The 15470-nt window shown below is 42.3% G+C and overlaps 2 protein-coding genes across 4 annotated transcripts in view; one reads left to right on the top strand and one right to left on the bottom strand.

The window, feature by feature from the left end:
• Positions 1–466: 466 nt before the first annotated feature.
• Positions 467–1163, top strand: SAYSD1 (SAYSVFN motif domain containing 1). The gene is made up of 2 exons (XM_083831974.1): positions 467–661; positions 751–1163. Exons 1-2 carry the CDS (start codon positions 506–508, stop codon positions 1045–1047), a joined length of 453 nt encoding a protein of 150 aa, XP_083688100.1. The 5' UTR covers positions 467–505; the 3' UTR covers positions 1048–1163.
• A 1535-nt stretch (positions 1164–2698) lies between these two features.
• Positions 2699–15470, bottom strand: part of GLP1R (glucagon like peptide 1 receptor) — a 91335-nt gene continuing 78563 nt past the window's right edge. For all 3 annotated transcript variants that reach the window (XM_083831970.1, XM_083831969.1, XM_083831968.1), the window contains exons 9-13: positions 15343–15412; positions 14555–14643; positions 11257–11395; positions 10314–10355; positions 2699–5767 (exon numbers count right to left, since the gene is read on the bottom strand). In XM_083831970.1, the coding sequence (XP_083688096.1) occupies positions 5600–5767; positions 10314–10355; positions 11257–11395; positions 14555–14643; positions 15343–15412 (508 nt within the window). In that variant the 3' untranslated portion in view covers positions 2699–5599. The remainder of the gene's footprint in view (positions 5768–10313; positions 10356–11256; positions 11396–14554; positions 14644–15342; positions 15413–15470) is intronic.

Genomic DNA, 15470 nt, shown 5'->3' with positions numbered 1-15470 from the left:
TGTCCGCCATGTTGCTGTCCCTTCTGGTGCTGCCCAGTGTTTTCACAAAATGGCCGCTCAGGCGTCAATACAAACACTGGAGTCACCAGAGCAGCTAACATCTCATTCTCCCTGTGCGTCCTTTGGTCACCCCATGCTTTCTTCCCTCTGTTTCCTTTTCTTTTTGGTGTTGACGTTAGTCTTTAAGATTTAAAAATAAAAAAGTAAAGAAAAAGGGGAGGCTTTCAGTCACATCCAACTTTTCTTCAGAGCTACATAGTGGGCTCCGCTACCTATTCTGCACGGAAAGGCGCGACTACCCATCTGGCCATCTCCCCGTGTTTTCAGAGGCCTAAAACCTCCGAAATTTGGTTTTCACAGCGCTGGGGGACCCCGCAATCTGACTCCCCATTCCGGCCGGCCCGCAGGGCGGCGCGCGCGATCCCCCACCCGTGCCCCGCCCGCCCTCCGCTGAGGCGTCACAGGCGCGGCCGCTGCCCCGCCCTTGCGCAGCCGCGGGGCGGCCATGGCGGCTGCCGTGGAGCAGCGCCTCGCCCGCTTTCGGGCCGCCCGCGGCACCACCACCGGCTCCGCCGCCGCCCGCCTCCCGCCGCTCTCCGAGGAGCCGCCGGGAAAGGCCGCGGCTCCGGAGGCCTCGGAGGGCCCGGATCGCGGCGGCCAGGTGAGCGCAGTGGTGGGCGGGTAGGGGGCGTGCGGTGGTAGCGGCGGCGCGCCGGTGCCTGACGCCGCGCCTCGCTGCTGCCTCCACAGCCCCGTCCCGTCCCGGCGGCGACGGAGCCGGCGCGGCCGCTGCTGGTGCTGGCGCTGAAGGTGCTGCTGTGGGCCGTGCTGCTGGCGCTGTTCGCCGAGCTGGAGCTGGGGCTGCCCTTCTTCGTCGTCTCCCTCCTGTACTGGATGTACGCCGGCACCCGCGGCCCCGGCGAGCGGCGGCCGGGCGAGCTGAGCGCCTACTCCGTGTTCAACCCCGGCTGCGCCGCCATCGCCGGGACGCTGACGGCCGAGCAGCTGGAGCGGGAGCTGCACTACCGGCCGGCCGCCGGGAGGTAGCGCCTGGCCGCCGGGCACGGCCCCCTCGCCTCAGCACCGACCTGCTGCGGGACGAGGAGGGAAGGGGGCCGGCCCCGGGCGCGGCTCGGACCCGAATAAAGCCGTAGCAAAGCGTAGCTCTGGTCTCCTTTCCTGGGGGGTGGCCCCGGGCCCGGCTGGCAGGCACCGAAGCGGAAAGCAGCTGCTCTGAGCGGTGCTGGAAGGGCTCTGAGGGGCACAGCCCTCGCACAGCTGGCCGTCAGCTTGGCAGCTGGTCAGTTTCTGCACCTGGTAGCCTTAATAGTGGTGGCAGGAAGGCTGCTGCTTGACAACAGCTTTAATAAAGTGATTAACTGCTCTTCTTTGCCAGCTCTGTCTGGAACCCACTTGCTGAAGACATGAGGCAGTATAAGTACAGCTGAGGCTGGTGCTTCTGTTAACACTCAAGCGTTTCGTCTAACACATCTGATTTTGATGCAAGTTCCCTGTTCACTTCAAGTGACAGCTTTTATCATCTGCAGTGTAAGACAAAAGGTTTGATTATTATTCCTGACAGGTAATGCTTTTTTTTTTTTGTAATTTTTTAAAATTTAGGGTCAACGTGCAGCAGATGTGGAAATGCAGGAAGCCCTCAGATAGAAAGGGATTTGCCCTGTTACTGGATTCAATTTTTTTTTTTTACCATAGCATAGCTGGTGATGTCTCTTCCAATCACTCCATACACTGTCAGGTATACACTTTCTGTGTGATCGCTGGTATTTCTAAAATACGGGAACAAAACATGATTGAAACAAATCATTGATACTGCCATAGTGAAGAGCAGCTAATAGAGTTTATGCCTGTGAGTACTGAGTAAAGAACAAAAATCACAGCTTGGTCTTTCAAATCCTGTTTCATTATGCCTTTTGTATTTTAACAGTGATTTACTATGTTAAGGATTGAGTTACTACAGGTTCTGTCATTTGTTAAGGAAATCAAAGGAAGCATTTATCAAGTTCAATTGGACCAGAGAGTAATAGATTAAAGTACAAATAATATGTTTAACGATGCCAAGCATCTTTCAATAGCTCTCCGCAGTACTTTTTAGTTTCTAGTATTGGTCTGTTGCGTAAAGTCCAAATGCTGCTTCTTAAAGCCAAGCACAGAATTTTCTCACTTTCACATCTACCTCCATCCTCTAGCTGAGATGTAAAAATCCACAGAGTTCTCACTCTTTCTGCTGATTCCTTCTGATGCTCTACAGATAAAGTGCTCCATTTTGTCTTTAATTAATACAGCTTCTGCGGGTTAAGAGCAGTTGTTGTACTGGACATGGTGGTACAAATAAAACCTTTGCTTCCATGAAGTGTAAGTCTTTACATTCTTAGAAAGTATTATGGTAATTAAGAAGTAAGAAATAGTCAGGTGACACTTAAAAAAACAGTAATAAAATACACCAGCAAGTGATAGAATTTTGTGAGTTGAATCTTTATTCATGAGGATAAAAATAAACATGTTTATGGGGAGTTGATAATCTGACATCTTTCACAGATCGTGTGGGTGTTTTTTTTAAACAAGGAAAGACATGCAAATAAATATTAAAAACAAGGTAACGTCTATGAAATTATGAAACTTTATAGCAGCAATGACGGAAATAAAGTTTTCATTTGCTATAAACTCTAGTTACATATTGTCCAGGTGAATTTATAGACTGTTCTATTTAATACTTTATGAAACAAGTTACAACAGTAAATGAGCATGAAGCTGAAAGGCACAAGAAATAAAAATACACACAGTTCATCTGTTCCAGTGCTTTGTGTTGCTTTGCTTATTTCATGCTACTCAAATAAATGCAAGTTATAAATTCTGAAATGGAGATGTCATGAATAACAACATAGGTTTGTAAAAGATTTTACTGAACTAGATAAAGTACGATGTAGAAATCATTGTTTAGGCCTTGCTGAAAATATTTCTCAAAATATATTATTGTTACTCTGCTTTGGTGGCAATTCCTTTCACTGAGTTGTTTCACCAGTATGTAAAGGGGATATTAAAAGGCTTGAAGAAACGAGCTTAATTGGAGAGGAAAAAAACCACACCAAAACTCTGCTTGTCTAACATACCTTTTTTTTTCTTTTTCCTGCTGGATTCTGACAAGTCATAATGTAAGAAGGTAAGTTTGACAGCTGGTGCTGGAGTTATTCCAACGGGCCCAAAGCCCTCAGTTTTTAAGTGACACTGGGAGGGGTAAAAGGAGCCTAGTAGCTCAAAAGCATGTCAAATTTTGTGACAGCAACTAAGTACAGATTTGATGCCACGCCTGTAAGGACTTTGCTGTCTATTCCTGTGTCTATTAGCTTTCATTTGGTATGTATACTTTTTTTTTTTTTTCCCAGCAAAATAGTGTGTTACAACGCATCTATAACTTCCTATTGCTATAGCAAAATTAATTTTGCTAACAGCTGCGCAAGTAGCAGGAACGTTTTTTCTGGGTTTGCACACAACCAAGCTGGGCCCTGGAAAACTAGCGCCCTATCTTGACTATTCGTGGGTGAAATCAGTCCCTCCAGTGTGCGTTATCACACAGGTATTTATTTAACCTGTTACCACCTTTTCACCTACCAATGACTCTAATTTTACCACTTTTCCTATCCAAAGCACTTAATGGTAGATGTTAAGTAGAAACATCAGGTATGCTCAACATACAAGAGGCTAATTAATTAAATTTCAGGACAGCAATTAGCATACATATGTAGTAGTCAGGCATTGTATTAATGGTGACAATGTAGAAACTAGGTATTAAATTTACAGACAAACCTGAGGTGCTTCATTCCAAGGTCAACTCTGCAGCTGAAGTTATGAAGGGACAGCCTGGGAATGGTCTGCATAGTAGCAAGCATGCTAAGCAGACATAAACCAGCCCGAGACCTGTGGTGGATTTCTACAAATGTGTCTGACTTTTTCCCTGGAGCTCAATTATAAGCATTATAGCAGAAGAAGGTAACCTATCCTGTGTAATTTGATTCTAACCTGCTGATTACAAAACTAATCCACCCTGTTGGCAATTTGAATTCTAATACAATGATTAAATAATTCCATGCAAAGCAATCTAGCTTCAGGCAGGGAAGATGCTGAATTACATCCCAGAATATCCAGTCCATTTTCTTGGCATTGGGGGATGTGAACTCAAGTGCAAAGAGGGACTTGAAAATATGTTCTTTTTCTCTCTGCTGAGCAGTTAACTGCTAGGCTATGGCAGCTACTCATTACAGGAAGGCTATGGGCAGGGATATTCTCTGACCTAGTATCTCGCACCTTGTCTCTGTTGTAAAGGGAGCCTGAATATCTAAGCTGAGTAAAAATACGTAATGTCTGTTATTAAGTGATGCACTAGACCGAGGTCTGCTTGTAAAGGTACCCCATTTTTTTCTCCAGCAACTCATGTAAACAGCAGCAAGGGTAACTGCTAATTAGCAGCATAGGTGCATATTCTGCGAGAGCCCTCGCAGATTCTAGCAGGTGACACAAGCCCATCGAGCTCTGGGTGCTGCGCCGTGGGGGCTTCCCAAACCCCACTGAGGGCAAGCCGGGAAGGTGGTGGGCAGCTGGAGCTGTCCGCCGTGCTGAAAATGCAGCCCTTGACATGCCTGGTGAAACCTGCCCGCCTGCCTGCCACCCCGGGTAGGGCACCTGGCAGGTAGCTCGTGGGCCTGCAGAAATCGGACAAGGCTAGAGAAGAGACCAGAGAAGAGTGAGCCCTCACTGTGAAGTGCCAAATCTGTCCCAAGCAGGTGAAGTCTGGTAAGACCAATTGTGACTGCAGGTTGACTTCTGCACGCAACTGGAGAGGCAGAGTGTCATGTAGAAGCTGAAGGACTGTGCATACAGGGGATATTTCTATCAGTGTCAACAGAGACCTATTAATAAAAAAGAGCCCCCCTGCTAGATACTGGTTTTGGTTTAATTTTTTTAAGTGAAGCTTAAAAAGAGCACTCAGGAACATACACCACACTACCTGCTGCAGTTACAGATCTTCAGGATGCTGTTCTTCACCTACCTAGTAAAACAGGTAAGCATATTTTGAACTTTAGGTTTGGAAAGTGTATTACAAAACTGATTCTCCCCTAAAACACGTTGTGTCCCACTAAGTTCTTTCTAAAACTGGTAATAGCACCATACGCTATCCCCATAAAAGTCTAAATTTTTTTTTGGCAATAATCATATTCTGTATCCTTGTAATTTAATCAGTTGATCACTCAGCTCGCCCACTCAACAGTAATAAGCCATTGACCCTGTGGTTTCAGACTGGATCAATGCTATGCTTAAGTTTTGGACACCTGGAGGCCTTGCGTGCAAATAGGAAGAAACTCTTTTAACTTACTTTAGACATGATCAATTTTTCCTCTGATGTGTTGATTATATTAGCAGATTGCTCTCCCTAGAAACCTTTGTCCAACAGCCTGCAGGCAATGAGCAGCATATACTTAAGTTTCTTGCTGGAGATGACACACTTAAGCCACTTGCTTGGGTATTTCAGGGTTTTCAGGTATATTATACAGTTCATTGTTCTCAGTCTGATTCACCTTCAGAAATCTTAGCTGAATGTGGCCTGGCAAGTGGCAGCATAGACACTACTGCCTACTGTGCCTCCGCTACTGATGCTGTTGGCTGGACACTTCAGAGGTTTCATACTGCTGTCTCTCTGGACATACAAATGTTCCAATCTCCACCGCTCCCAGCTTTTCCGAAACTCCATCTGAACCTAATAGGTCCAAAGAAGGAAATAAAAAGAATGAATGTAGAAATAATCAGACCTTTAAATGATTCAATTAGGAAAGGGCAAGTTAAAAATAAGCATACCACACTGTTCGGAAAAGCTGACAATGCTTTAAATCTGCAATATTACTGTTTTAAATTAGCTAATTATCTCATTAGTCCATCATAGGGTATTCCATATTTAAGATAATGATGGTATTCACTTGCATAAAGCTACATTGTCCCAGGAAATTTTATCTTCAGTATTTTATTCTAAATAGTATTCAGCTGCAATAGCGAATGTACTCTATGCCCTACAACTACTAACAATTAAGTTGATTTTGCATATCAGTCATGAAATGAGTGACAAGATTGGCTTCCAGCTTAGTACTGCCACCACAGGTATTCCTAGAGTCTTGCTTTAATTTCTGTTTTCATTTGAACACTATCATGTGTGGGATTATTTTTATTCTTTGAATATTTATTTATTTATTTATTACAAAGACTATTTAGAATTGAAATATCAACAAACTGGCACATTAAAGTCCGCACGTTATTTCCCTGTTTTTAAATAACAATTAGAATATCTTTGCAGATACTATTTTTTTTTTTAAGTTACATACCTAGCTGGTCACAGGTTCTGGGTTAACCTGTGTAACTGCTGTACTCACTTGGAAGTTCACCAAGGCTTTTGCAACTGTCATGGTTTCAGCTTTTGTACTTCACAGACAAGAACAGAATTTAGATCTTCCTGTTCCATGGGCAAAGTTCTTGCCACTTGACTGAAGTAAGAACCTCCATTAGCTTTTAACACATAAGGCAGAGGACATAAAATTGAACATTTTTTACTCTATTTAGAAAAAGGCAGGAGTGTAACTACAGTAATCGACTCATTAGGGTGTGTACTTCAGCCTGGAAGTAAGTTCAATATGGGCAGGTTACTCAGTGAGCCTTCTCTGGAGAGTTCCTTTTTGTTTTATTCCTTTTAGGGTCTGGTGCTGATCACTAAGAGACTAAATAAATGATGGCAGTTCCAACACGGGCCTGTCATCCCATGCAGGCTGCTGAAACCTTCATACTCTGAGCGAAACTTCCTAGGGAACCAGTTACTGTAAAGCTTTCTTCTCTGCTTATTTTCAAATACTGAAACTGGGAAGCAGCCCTAAAAAAGAAGCAAAATAATACATAGGCAGTTGTCTTCCTTTGATGGTTACCTCCAGCAGTGCTTGTCAACTTTGAGCTACAGCCCTTGTATCAAGCACTATCCTGGCACAGGCATTTGTGAACCAACTGCATTTCTGTGTTACTGAGGGTGGAATCTGTCCCTCTGATATCACAACCAAATGGGACAGAAGGAAAGGTGCTGAGATAAAAAGCGTGTATTTTACCATGATTACTGTGGGTGGTGGTTGTGTCAAAAGCTACACAAAGACACGAGGAAAAAGACAGTGTGTCTGAAATACCTTGCCGTATAAGAATAAGGAAGAACAGCTTGATAAAGACAGAACAGAAAACAGCGAAATGCAAGGACTATATTGTCTGTAGGATAAGAATTGATCATACTACCACCCCCGTTGTGGGCATGGAGAACATCTGATTTAATAGGTAGCATTGGGAATAAGCAGTTTTGGACATTGACAGGTAGGTCCTGAAAGAGTGCATGAATGTACTTACTGACAGATTAAGTCAATGAGCAATACAAATGGGTATTTAGAGTCAGAGAAAGGAAGGAAATGAGTCTTCAGTCCGGCTGGACATGACAGGTTGTATCCTAGAGCTATGATACAAATAGCCTGCAAGATTGAGATGAAGTGAATGGAAAGACCTGAATAAAAGACCATATCAGAGATGATGTCTTAGGAATGGATGTGGATGACAACATTAATTTTCTCTCCAGAGGTTAGGAAAAGGGTAAAGAGCAGCTCTGGTGTCAGCACTGAATTGAATTTTTGCCTCGATGGCTGTGAAGATGTGACCAGTGGCATAGGTTAAGATTTATTTTGTAGATTTTGAGCACAGAAGCTGATGTACAGATCTTCCAGCAGAATTATCATAGCCTAGTAGCTTCTGTGCATGGATGAGATTCCTCATAAATTAGCTATATAGGGATAAGGAAACCAAGAGCGAAATTCCCACAAGAAAGAGGAAGAAGAAAAATTTTTAAGAGAAAGGGAAGAGTTATGAGAACCTGGAAAAGAATGTCGTGGAGGTTAAAGACGGAAAAGGTATCTCACAGGGAGCAGCTGATTGAGACTAATGCAGCTGACGGGCAAGGATATTAGGTGTGGCAATGAGCCTGGAATGTGATTGCAGAGAAGTTAAACTTTGGCAAAAAACATGTCAATAAATCACAATGAAAGGAAAGTAGATCTGAAATGACAGGGAATGGAGCTGGTGGAGGAGTTCAATAGATAGTCTGTGTAGAGAATACTCAATGAAAAGAAAGGGTTGGCAGTAAATAAAAGAAGTCAGGGGTCCTGGAGTTAGGACAGGTTATTTTAATGTGGAAGAGACTTGAATGTACTTCCACTGCAACAGGAAGGAGGCAAAAAAGAGAAGCAAGACTGTAGAGAATGCAACCTGATTAAGCTTAAACTGACTCTGGTGGAAAGACACAGAGTCTCTCTGGTTAGAATATTTCTTATAGAAAGCAGCACTAACTGCAGAAAAACTAATCATATTAAACCCTGCTCATTTTCAAAATAACACTGGTGATAACAGACAATCTGATGAGATCCTGCAGTTTGTTTCAGAGCAATACTAGCATTCTTTCAGCTGAAATGTGACTGAAATATGAATATATTTTAATGTTTTTCTATAAGTAGATACTGTGAAAGGAAACTAATAAAACTTCTAGCTTTATTTCTACCCTTGATCTGGTACCAGCAATTGCAAAAACCTTAGGAAGTACGGTTAATGAAAAAGAAAAGCTGTCATTGAGTCACAGACAAAAATAAAAATACAGTCCATACTGCAAATGGGGATTGGCTTCAGGCACAAACAGTCTGTCAGAAGAATAATAGTTTGAAAACCAAGAATTTCGCATACATTGTTGTTCAGCTTTCTGTGAAGCTGAACACATTATGATTACATTTTCATTACTGTACAAATGCAAGAGAAGTAGAACAACATGAGATTTCGAGGATCCCTTAGAAACATCCTTTAGGAGGGCTACTTCACAGGAAGTTCCATCAAAAGAAGCAAGCGTACCTGGTATCGGGTAATTTGTTTGTATTCAATTGGGCTATGATGTAACTTTGCCCTTGTAGGAATGAAATTTCATGGAGGAAATTATTCAGTATTACTCACTAGAGACCTGGCTGCAGCTGCGCAGGGGATGTATGAGCAAAGGCTAAAGTGAATCAAAAGAAATGCATGATGCAGCAACAGACTGTGCTTCATTTCAAGATTTACACCTGTAAAGCTGTACAAGGAATTTTAAACGAATATTCTTCAACTCATACTTGAGCAAATCCTGCTGCTACCCACTTCTGATTTTCGTAAGTGGTACACGTTCGCTTAAACCATTACCACATTCACTTAAACTAAATTAACCCACAGCTACAAAAGTGAACAGTCTCCTGCAGGCCTTCATTCAAGATGCCTGCTGCTTTTTTGTTGACTCCAGCCAGGCCATAATGACACAATTAGAACATTTTTTCTATTGATTCCAGTTCTTTGATGAGGCCTATCTCCCAATGGATGATCTTAGATTACAGTGTCATATTTAAAAGTAGATTTAGCGTGAATGCAAAACACACTGATGTACGTTAGAATTAATAATGTGCTGCCAAATTACTGGTGTTTGCATCCCTTGCAAACCTGGCTGCTGAGTGAATGAATAATAATAATCACTTAGAAGGTAACATGAGAGGTTCTTGCAATACAGAAACTGAACAATATTCTACCCTAACAGGGCTGGGGTTCAGCAGATGCCCTAGAAGATAGTACTCATATTCAAATTAACTCAAAGCTCTGATTTTATTTCTTTTGAGCCTTTGGGAGAGCTCACTACTCCTTGAAGTTCAGTGCTCCATTTCAATGAGGGATTGATGGTATCTTCAGTAGCTGGGCCATACAGAAACCAAACTAAACCAAACCATACAGACATTCGCCATGAGGACTACAACTTAACCAGCTAGATGATCTGAGTTCTCATAATAAAAAGGGCTCTACTCCCGCGTTCATCAAAACAAGCAAATTAGAAGCACTTTGAGATGGATAAAGGAGAGCAGCTCTAATTCTCAATAAAAGGAAAGTTCCAGCAGTGAAAACTATACAAATGTGAGCAAGAAACTTGCAAGATTTCAGGTCTACAAATAGTGGCCCTAAATTATACTGCCTGAATTCCTTCCAACAACATTTGTCTGAAGAGTTATTCTGTGTAATTGTACAGAGGAGGATCTGCAGAAAAAGTAAAATAAAAAAAAAGGCCCTAAACGCAACTTTTAGCAGTTTAAGACCATTTAGCAGTTCAAGACCATTTTCAATTTCCTTTTTCTACAGTGGATGCTGATAAGGCAAATTGGAACAACTCCTAGTGTCTCTCTTACCTCATTATTGATGAAACAGTAGAGAATTGCAACCATCAGCCCCTGAAATCAACAAAAAACAGAAGAGGAGTGAGCAGAGCAGTTGTCCCACTTTGCCAAGCAAGCCTGCAGAGGGGTGAGCTTCACACCAGCATGTTCCATGGTGAGAGAAAAATAAGACTGAAAGATGGAGACAATCTGTGGTCTCTGGCAGCCCTGATGGCAGAGAAGTATGACCAAACTATGTCTTAAAGCACACGATCTTAGGAAAAGTAAGTTGCTGTTTTCTTCAGCCTCTGTCATTTTTTCCAAACAATTCTTTCCCCCTTCTTTTTCCTTATCTGGTTTCTAGCCATATACACTTCATATATGAACAATTCACAGTGAGCTCAAGTACAGCTCTGTGCTTGATAAACAGGGATTGAGTGGGTGAGCAGGGAAACTCGATGAATAATGATTCCTTTAGACAAGGAGATTCTTTTAAAATGGCTTTACCTAAGGCAACAGCTAAATAAAAATCACTGTAAATCTACATTCGCCTCGCATGCAGTTGCAGCTGTAGACAACTACCTCTCACAGCACAGATTTTCAAAGGAGTATCAAAAACACAAGAGAAGGCACAAAATTTGCTTTCAGCAATGCCATTATACAATTACAGGAAATCACAGATAATTTTGTTATTGCCTTGAGGTGTCCCATAGGAAGCAGAGATTAATACAAGGATAGCAATACCAGTTTATTGTGGGAAATGTAAGACTTATTGAAAATAAGTGACACTAACATCTAAACTAGCTATTAAAAATTACTTCTCATGCTTTCGCTTCCACTGTCATAAACCTGTAATATCCAGTGCTAAATTGAGAAATATAAAGAACAGGGAGCGTGCAATGAATGAGAGAGTAAGCAGGTCCCCAAACAGCAGTTACAAAATATCTTATCCACAGGTGCAGACTGTGAGTGCTACCTGGAAAGAAGCAAAGGAGAGTTCAGTAAAAAGCTTCACGAAGCGCAGCATCCCTCTGGCATGCTCATCAGTAATAAAGGCAAAGATGACCTCGTGAGTCCCCAGCAGTGGGATCAGCGTCAGCGTAGACTTGGCCAGCCTAAGATCACAAAGAAAAAAAAAAAAGCCACTGAATAGATCATTGTTGATCCCAGCGATCACCACTGTTTCTGACACACTGTGAACTTTGCTCACTGTGCTACTTTGTGTTGCAGTCTCCTCCTCCAGAGGCTGCAGAAAAAAAAAATAATCCTCAAAACAAAACCATAGTAGGTTTCAGTATGTTTTAATTGCCACTCACCGCAGACCACTCGCTGCTCTCAGCAATGCTATCTGTTCAGCTCCTGGCTGTTTTTCACCTAGAAAGCCTGCCAAACTCAGGAGCAGGTCACATGCTTTCTTGTACCCCAAGATGCCTTCCCATATACCCTCTTCCCCGTCTATAGGTGGGAAATATGATCAAAACCTACCTTGTTGATAGCCTGAAAGAAACAGTCTATCAGTGTCTGGAATCTTTTAAAAATACCTTGGCAAAGGGAGCAGTATTCCTTCCCACCTCCGTGGTGCGTTAAATCTTCAAAACACTGTAACTAACTGTCACTGCACAACACTTCGTAAAAGCAGTTAAACTGCCTTAGAGTGACTGATGACTCCCTGATTTAAATGGCAAGTTCAAAGACACAGCTAGCAAACGAAAAAAGACACTAATCTGAAGTAAAATATTTTTCATCAGTGGGAGAGCAATGCTCAGGGTTACAACTACAGAAAAAACATTGACAAGAATGGTCCTTAACTCTCTTTTGATAGGCATACACGCTAAATCACCCAACAGGATAATGAAAAGGGCCTGAACCCCACGTGGGAGCTTATAGAACTATCCTGGGCCACAGAACCAGACAACACTGCCAGTGTCTCCCGACGACCTGCCATGAGACGCTTTGGTAGATGCAGAATCACTTGACCAGCAAGCAGGGTTGTCAGTAAATCTTGTGTGCCCTGGATTGTTTATTCTGAATCACATAAACGTTCAGGTTGGAAAAGATTTCTGGAAGCCACTAGTCCAATTCTAGTTCACAGCAGGTTGCTCAAGGCTGTGTCCAGCCAAGCTTTATATATCTCCAGTTCAGATACTCTGGGCCCAGTTTCCAGCATCAGATCACTCTCATTTCATTTTTTTTTCCCACCTCTGACATGCAAATGGAAACCCTGTTGCTATAACTTGAGACCACTGCCCCTTGTCCTTTCACTGTGCGCCTCTGTAAAAGGTCCAGCTCCAGCCTCTCTATAATCATCTTTAGGTAGCTGGAACTGCAAACAAATCCTTGCCTAGCCTGTTCTCTGTGCTGAATAAACCCAGTTCTCAGCACCTCCTTCTACGTTTTCCACACTCCTAGTCCTTACATAAAGAAATGGGATTTGCTGCCATACTGAACAGTGAACACTAGCTCTTCATCAGCTGAACGGGCATCACGTGAGAGCAGATGTAGAAATTTTCCTGAGAGCAGCAGACTTTTCTCCTTTCCATACACAACTGTATCTAAGCTAGTGACTTTCAAGGGCACCCAGACTGGTCTTGTTTAGGAAAATACATTCCACATTCTGTCTTCCCTCCACCCAAGTCTTTACCAGTCTCTCTGAGCAGAAAAGAACAGGAAAAATATTCTGATACAGGTATCTCTGTCTATTGGTCTTGTAATCATGACAGGCATACCAATGAACCAAAATCTTTTGGGTAAAGGCAGATTTCTCCAAAGCTTTTGTCTATAACTACCAACTGCCAGAAAGATCTCCAAGACTTTAGTCGTCATCAATGAAGAAGGTTCTGATGCTGGGTAAATTCTTTCTTGCTAAAGTCTCTCTGCTTTATTAGCAGATTCTTGACCATGTAATATGAAGAACAGAATTAACATGCACCTCTAAGAAATGGTTCAGCTGTATCAAACCTACCTGTTGCTTACAGAAGTTCTGAGAGCAAGGGCTTTCTCCCTTGATAAGATAATTTTACAGTCAGATTTTTAGATGACCAACGGAACTGCCTTCCCCCCCACTCTACCCTGCAAATTTTACCCTGGCAAATGAAGGTCATGGATATTCAGTATGAATGGAAGCAAACCATGCAGCACATTAGAAGGAGTGCTTTTCTCTGCTTTTAGCTCCAAACACGCAAAAGGATTTCCTAAATTTCACATGAGGTAATGAAGGCAGGTAACATACAAGTCAACTCTATAGTCAGATGGGAACACACAAAAATACATGGTGTGTCTAGCTTAGCAGGCTGTAACAAAGAAATATCCAACTTCAAACTAGCAAAGTCAGCTAACTGTAGTAGAACAGCTATCACAGCATGTAGCTCCACATTCATTAATTCACCCTACTGCAGACTTGTTCTTATAGAATCATAGAATATCCCAAGTTGGAAGGGACCCATAAGGATCATCAAGTCCAACTCCTGGCACCGCACAGGTCTGCCCAAAAGTTTAGACCATGTGACTAAGTGCACAGTCCAATCTCTTCTTAAATTCAGACAGGCTTGGTGCAGTGACTACTTCACTGGGGAGCCTGTTCCAGTGTGCAACCACCCTCGCGGTGAAGAACCTTCTTTCTGCAGTATTTTTCAGACTGCAATACAGAAATATTCTCCAAGATGTAGACATGAAGGATGCGACTAAGAATCTTATCAAGGTAATAAAATAACAGGAGTAACACAGAGATAGACAGGGCAAAGTCTGCAAAATAAGAAGCGAATACTTCAGTGATAACTTTCGACATCTTGAAACATCATATACGTTCTTAGTAAATCCAGGATTGAAAGTTTTTCCTAGTAACAATTGGCAAGGAGAACAAAGAGCAGTACTCAAAATGACCCACACCTTGATATTCACTGAAGTTAAAGGTTTTATTTCTCTCACTCATATATATATATTTTTAAATTATGTAAGTACCTGCATATATTGCAAGTATTTAGAAAATACCTGCTTGCTTAATATTCTTCCGGTTTTATGGAAGGTAAAGTCATGAACAAAGAGATCAAGCCTTCTGTTTCTCTATAATGAAGGTACAACACCTGCCCTGGCTTCACCAAGAGGCTTCTCTGGAGACTGGCTGTCCAGGAGTCATACCAATATGCACCACAACCTGTGCATTTACCCAGGGTCTGTGATCTTTAACTGCTACTGTCATTCCACTCCTTTTCATGTACTTCTTTGTCTACTTCCATTCTGAGAGGTAAAAAAAAGTGTCAGACCACCAAATGACATACCTGCATTTTATGTCAGTTTTGCACATCAAATTAGCTTGTAGTTTGGAGATGATGATGCATATAACTCTGATAAAGATCAGGAAATTTACCTGGAGAGATGAAAGAAGGATTTATATCGTCATCAAAAAATACCTATGCATAAGTATTCAAAAAGTTGGTTTGTGTATACATTTGTAGATCCCTGTGCATCCTGCTATTCTGCAGCTGCAGCATTTGCCAATGATTTCAATTCTTTGCTAAGCTATCATGCTCTAAAATATACCTCAGTGAATGCACAAATCACCTTTGAAAATGCACGAAGTTCACTAAACAAAGTAGAGGCGCATACCTACATCTCTGGGGAGTGAGACACAGTCAAGGTGTGGGGGCTGACCCACCTGCCTTAGCTGGAGGTCTGACATCGCCACAGTATTGCAGCTGCGGAACACAGCATTTCTCCACAATGCCACAAAATTTTCTTCTCTTCTTAAGCCCATTATTTGGAATATTACCTTCTGTCTCTCTGTGCTACCTGCTGCAGGTTTCCCCACGCAGCACCTAACCAGATTACTGTGGCATGCTGTTTTATTATCATGCACTGCCACTACAACATGACAGCATGGCCAAAACAAGCGTTATGCTAGTCAGGAATTCCAGTGACAGAAAACAATTCAGTTTCATCAAATTGCATTTCTGAATCAAAATGTAAGTACCCCCAAAGGTTATTAGCCTTTGGACGTGCACAATAGCCATGTGCATTTCTGCTCTTTCTACTACATCATGCAGTACTGCATGTACTCCACACTCACCCCGATAGCAATCAGAATGGGCAGTCTGATGATCAGCCAGTAATTCATGTTATAGTTTCTGCTCCAGCAGCTAGGCAGATGGCAAAAAGAGGAAGACAAGAAAAAAAGTTTCAGTACATTACTAAAAT

This window comes from Anser anser (assembly GCF_964211835.1).
Source record: "Anser anser genome assembly, chromosome: 3".
Lineage (NCBI taxonomy): Eukaryota > Metazoa > Chordata > Aves > Anseriformes > Anatidae > Anser > Anser anser.
Note: the sequence above shows the minus strand (reverse complement) of the source record. Positions and strands in the feature narration are given on the sequence as shown.

Excerpts from the sequence above, each read along its gene's own strand:
- SAYSD1 (XM_083831974.1), top strand. The coding sequence starts at position 506 with ATGGCGGCTGCCGTGGAGCAGCGCCTCGCCCGCTTTCGGGCCGCCCGC. Across the intron at positions 662-750 it reads GCCCGGATCGCGGCGGCCAG|CCCCGTCCCGTCCCGGCGGC; the intron begins GTGAGCGCAGTG and ends CTGCCTCCACAG.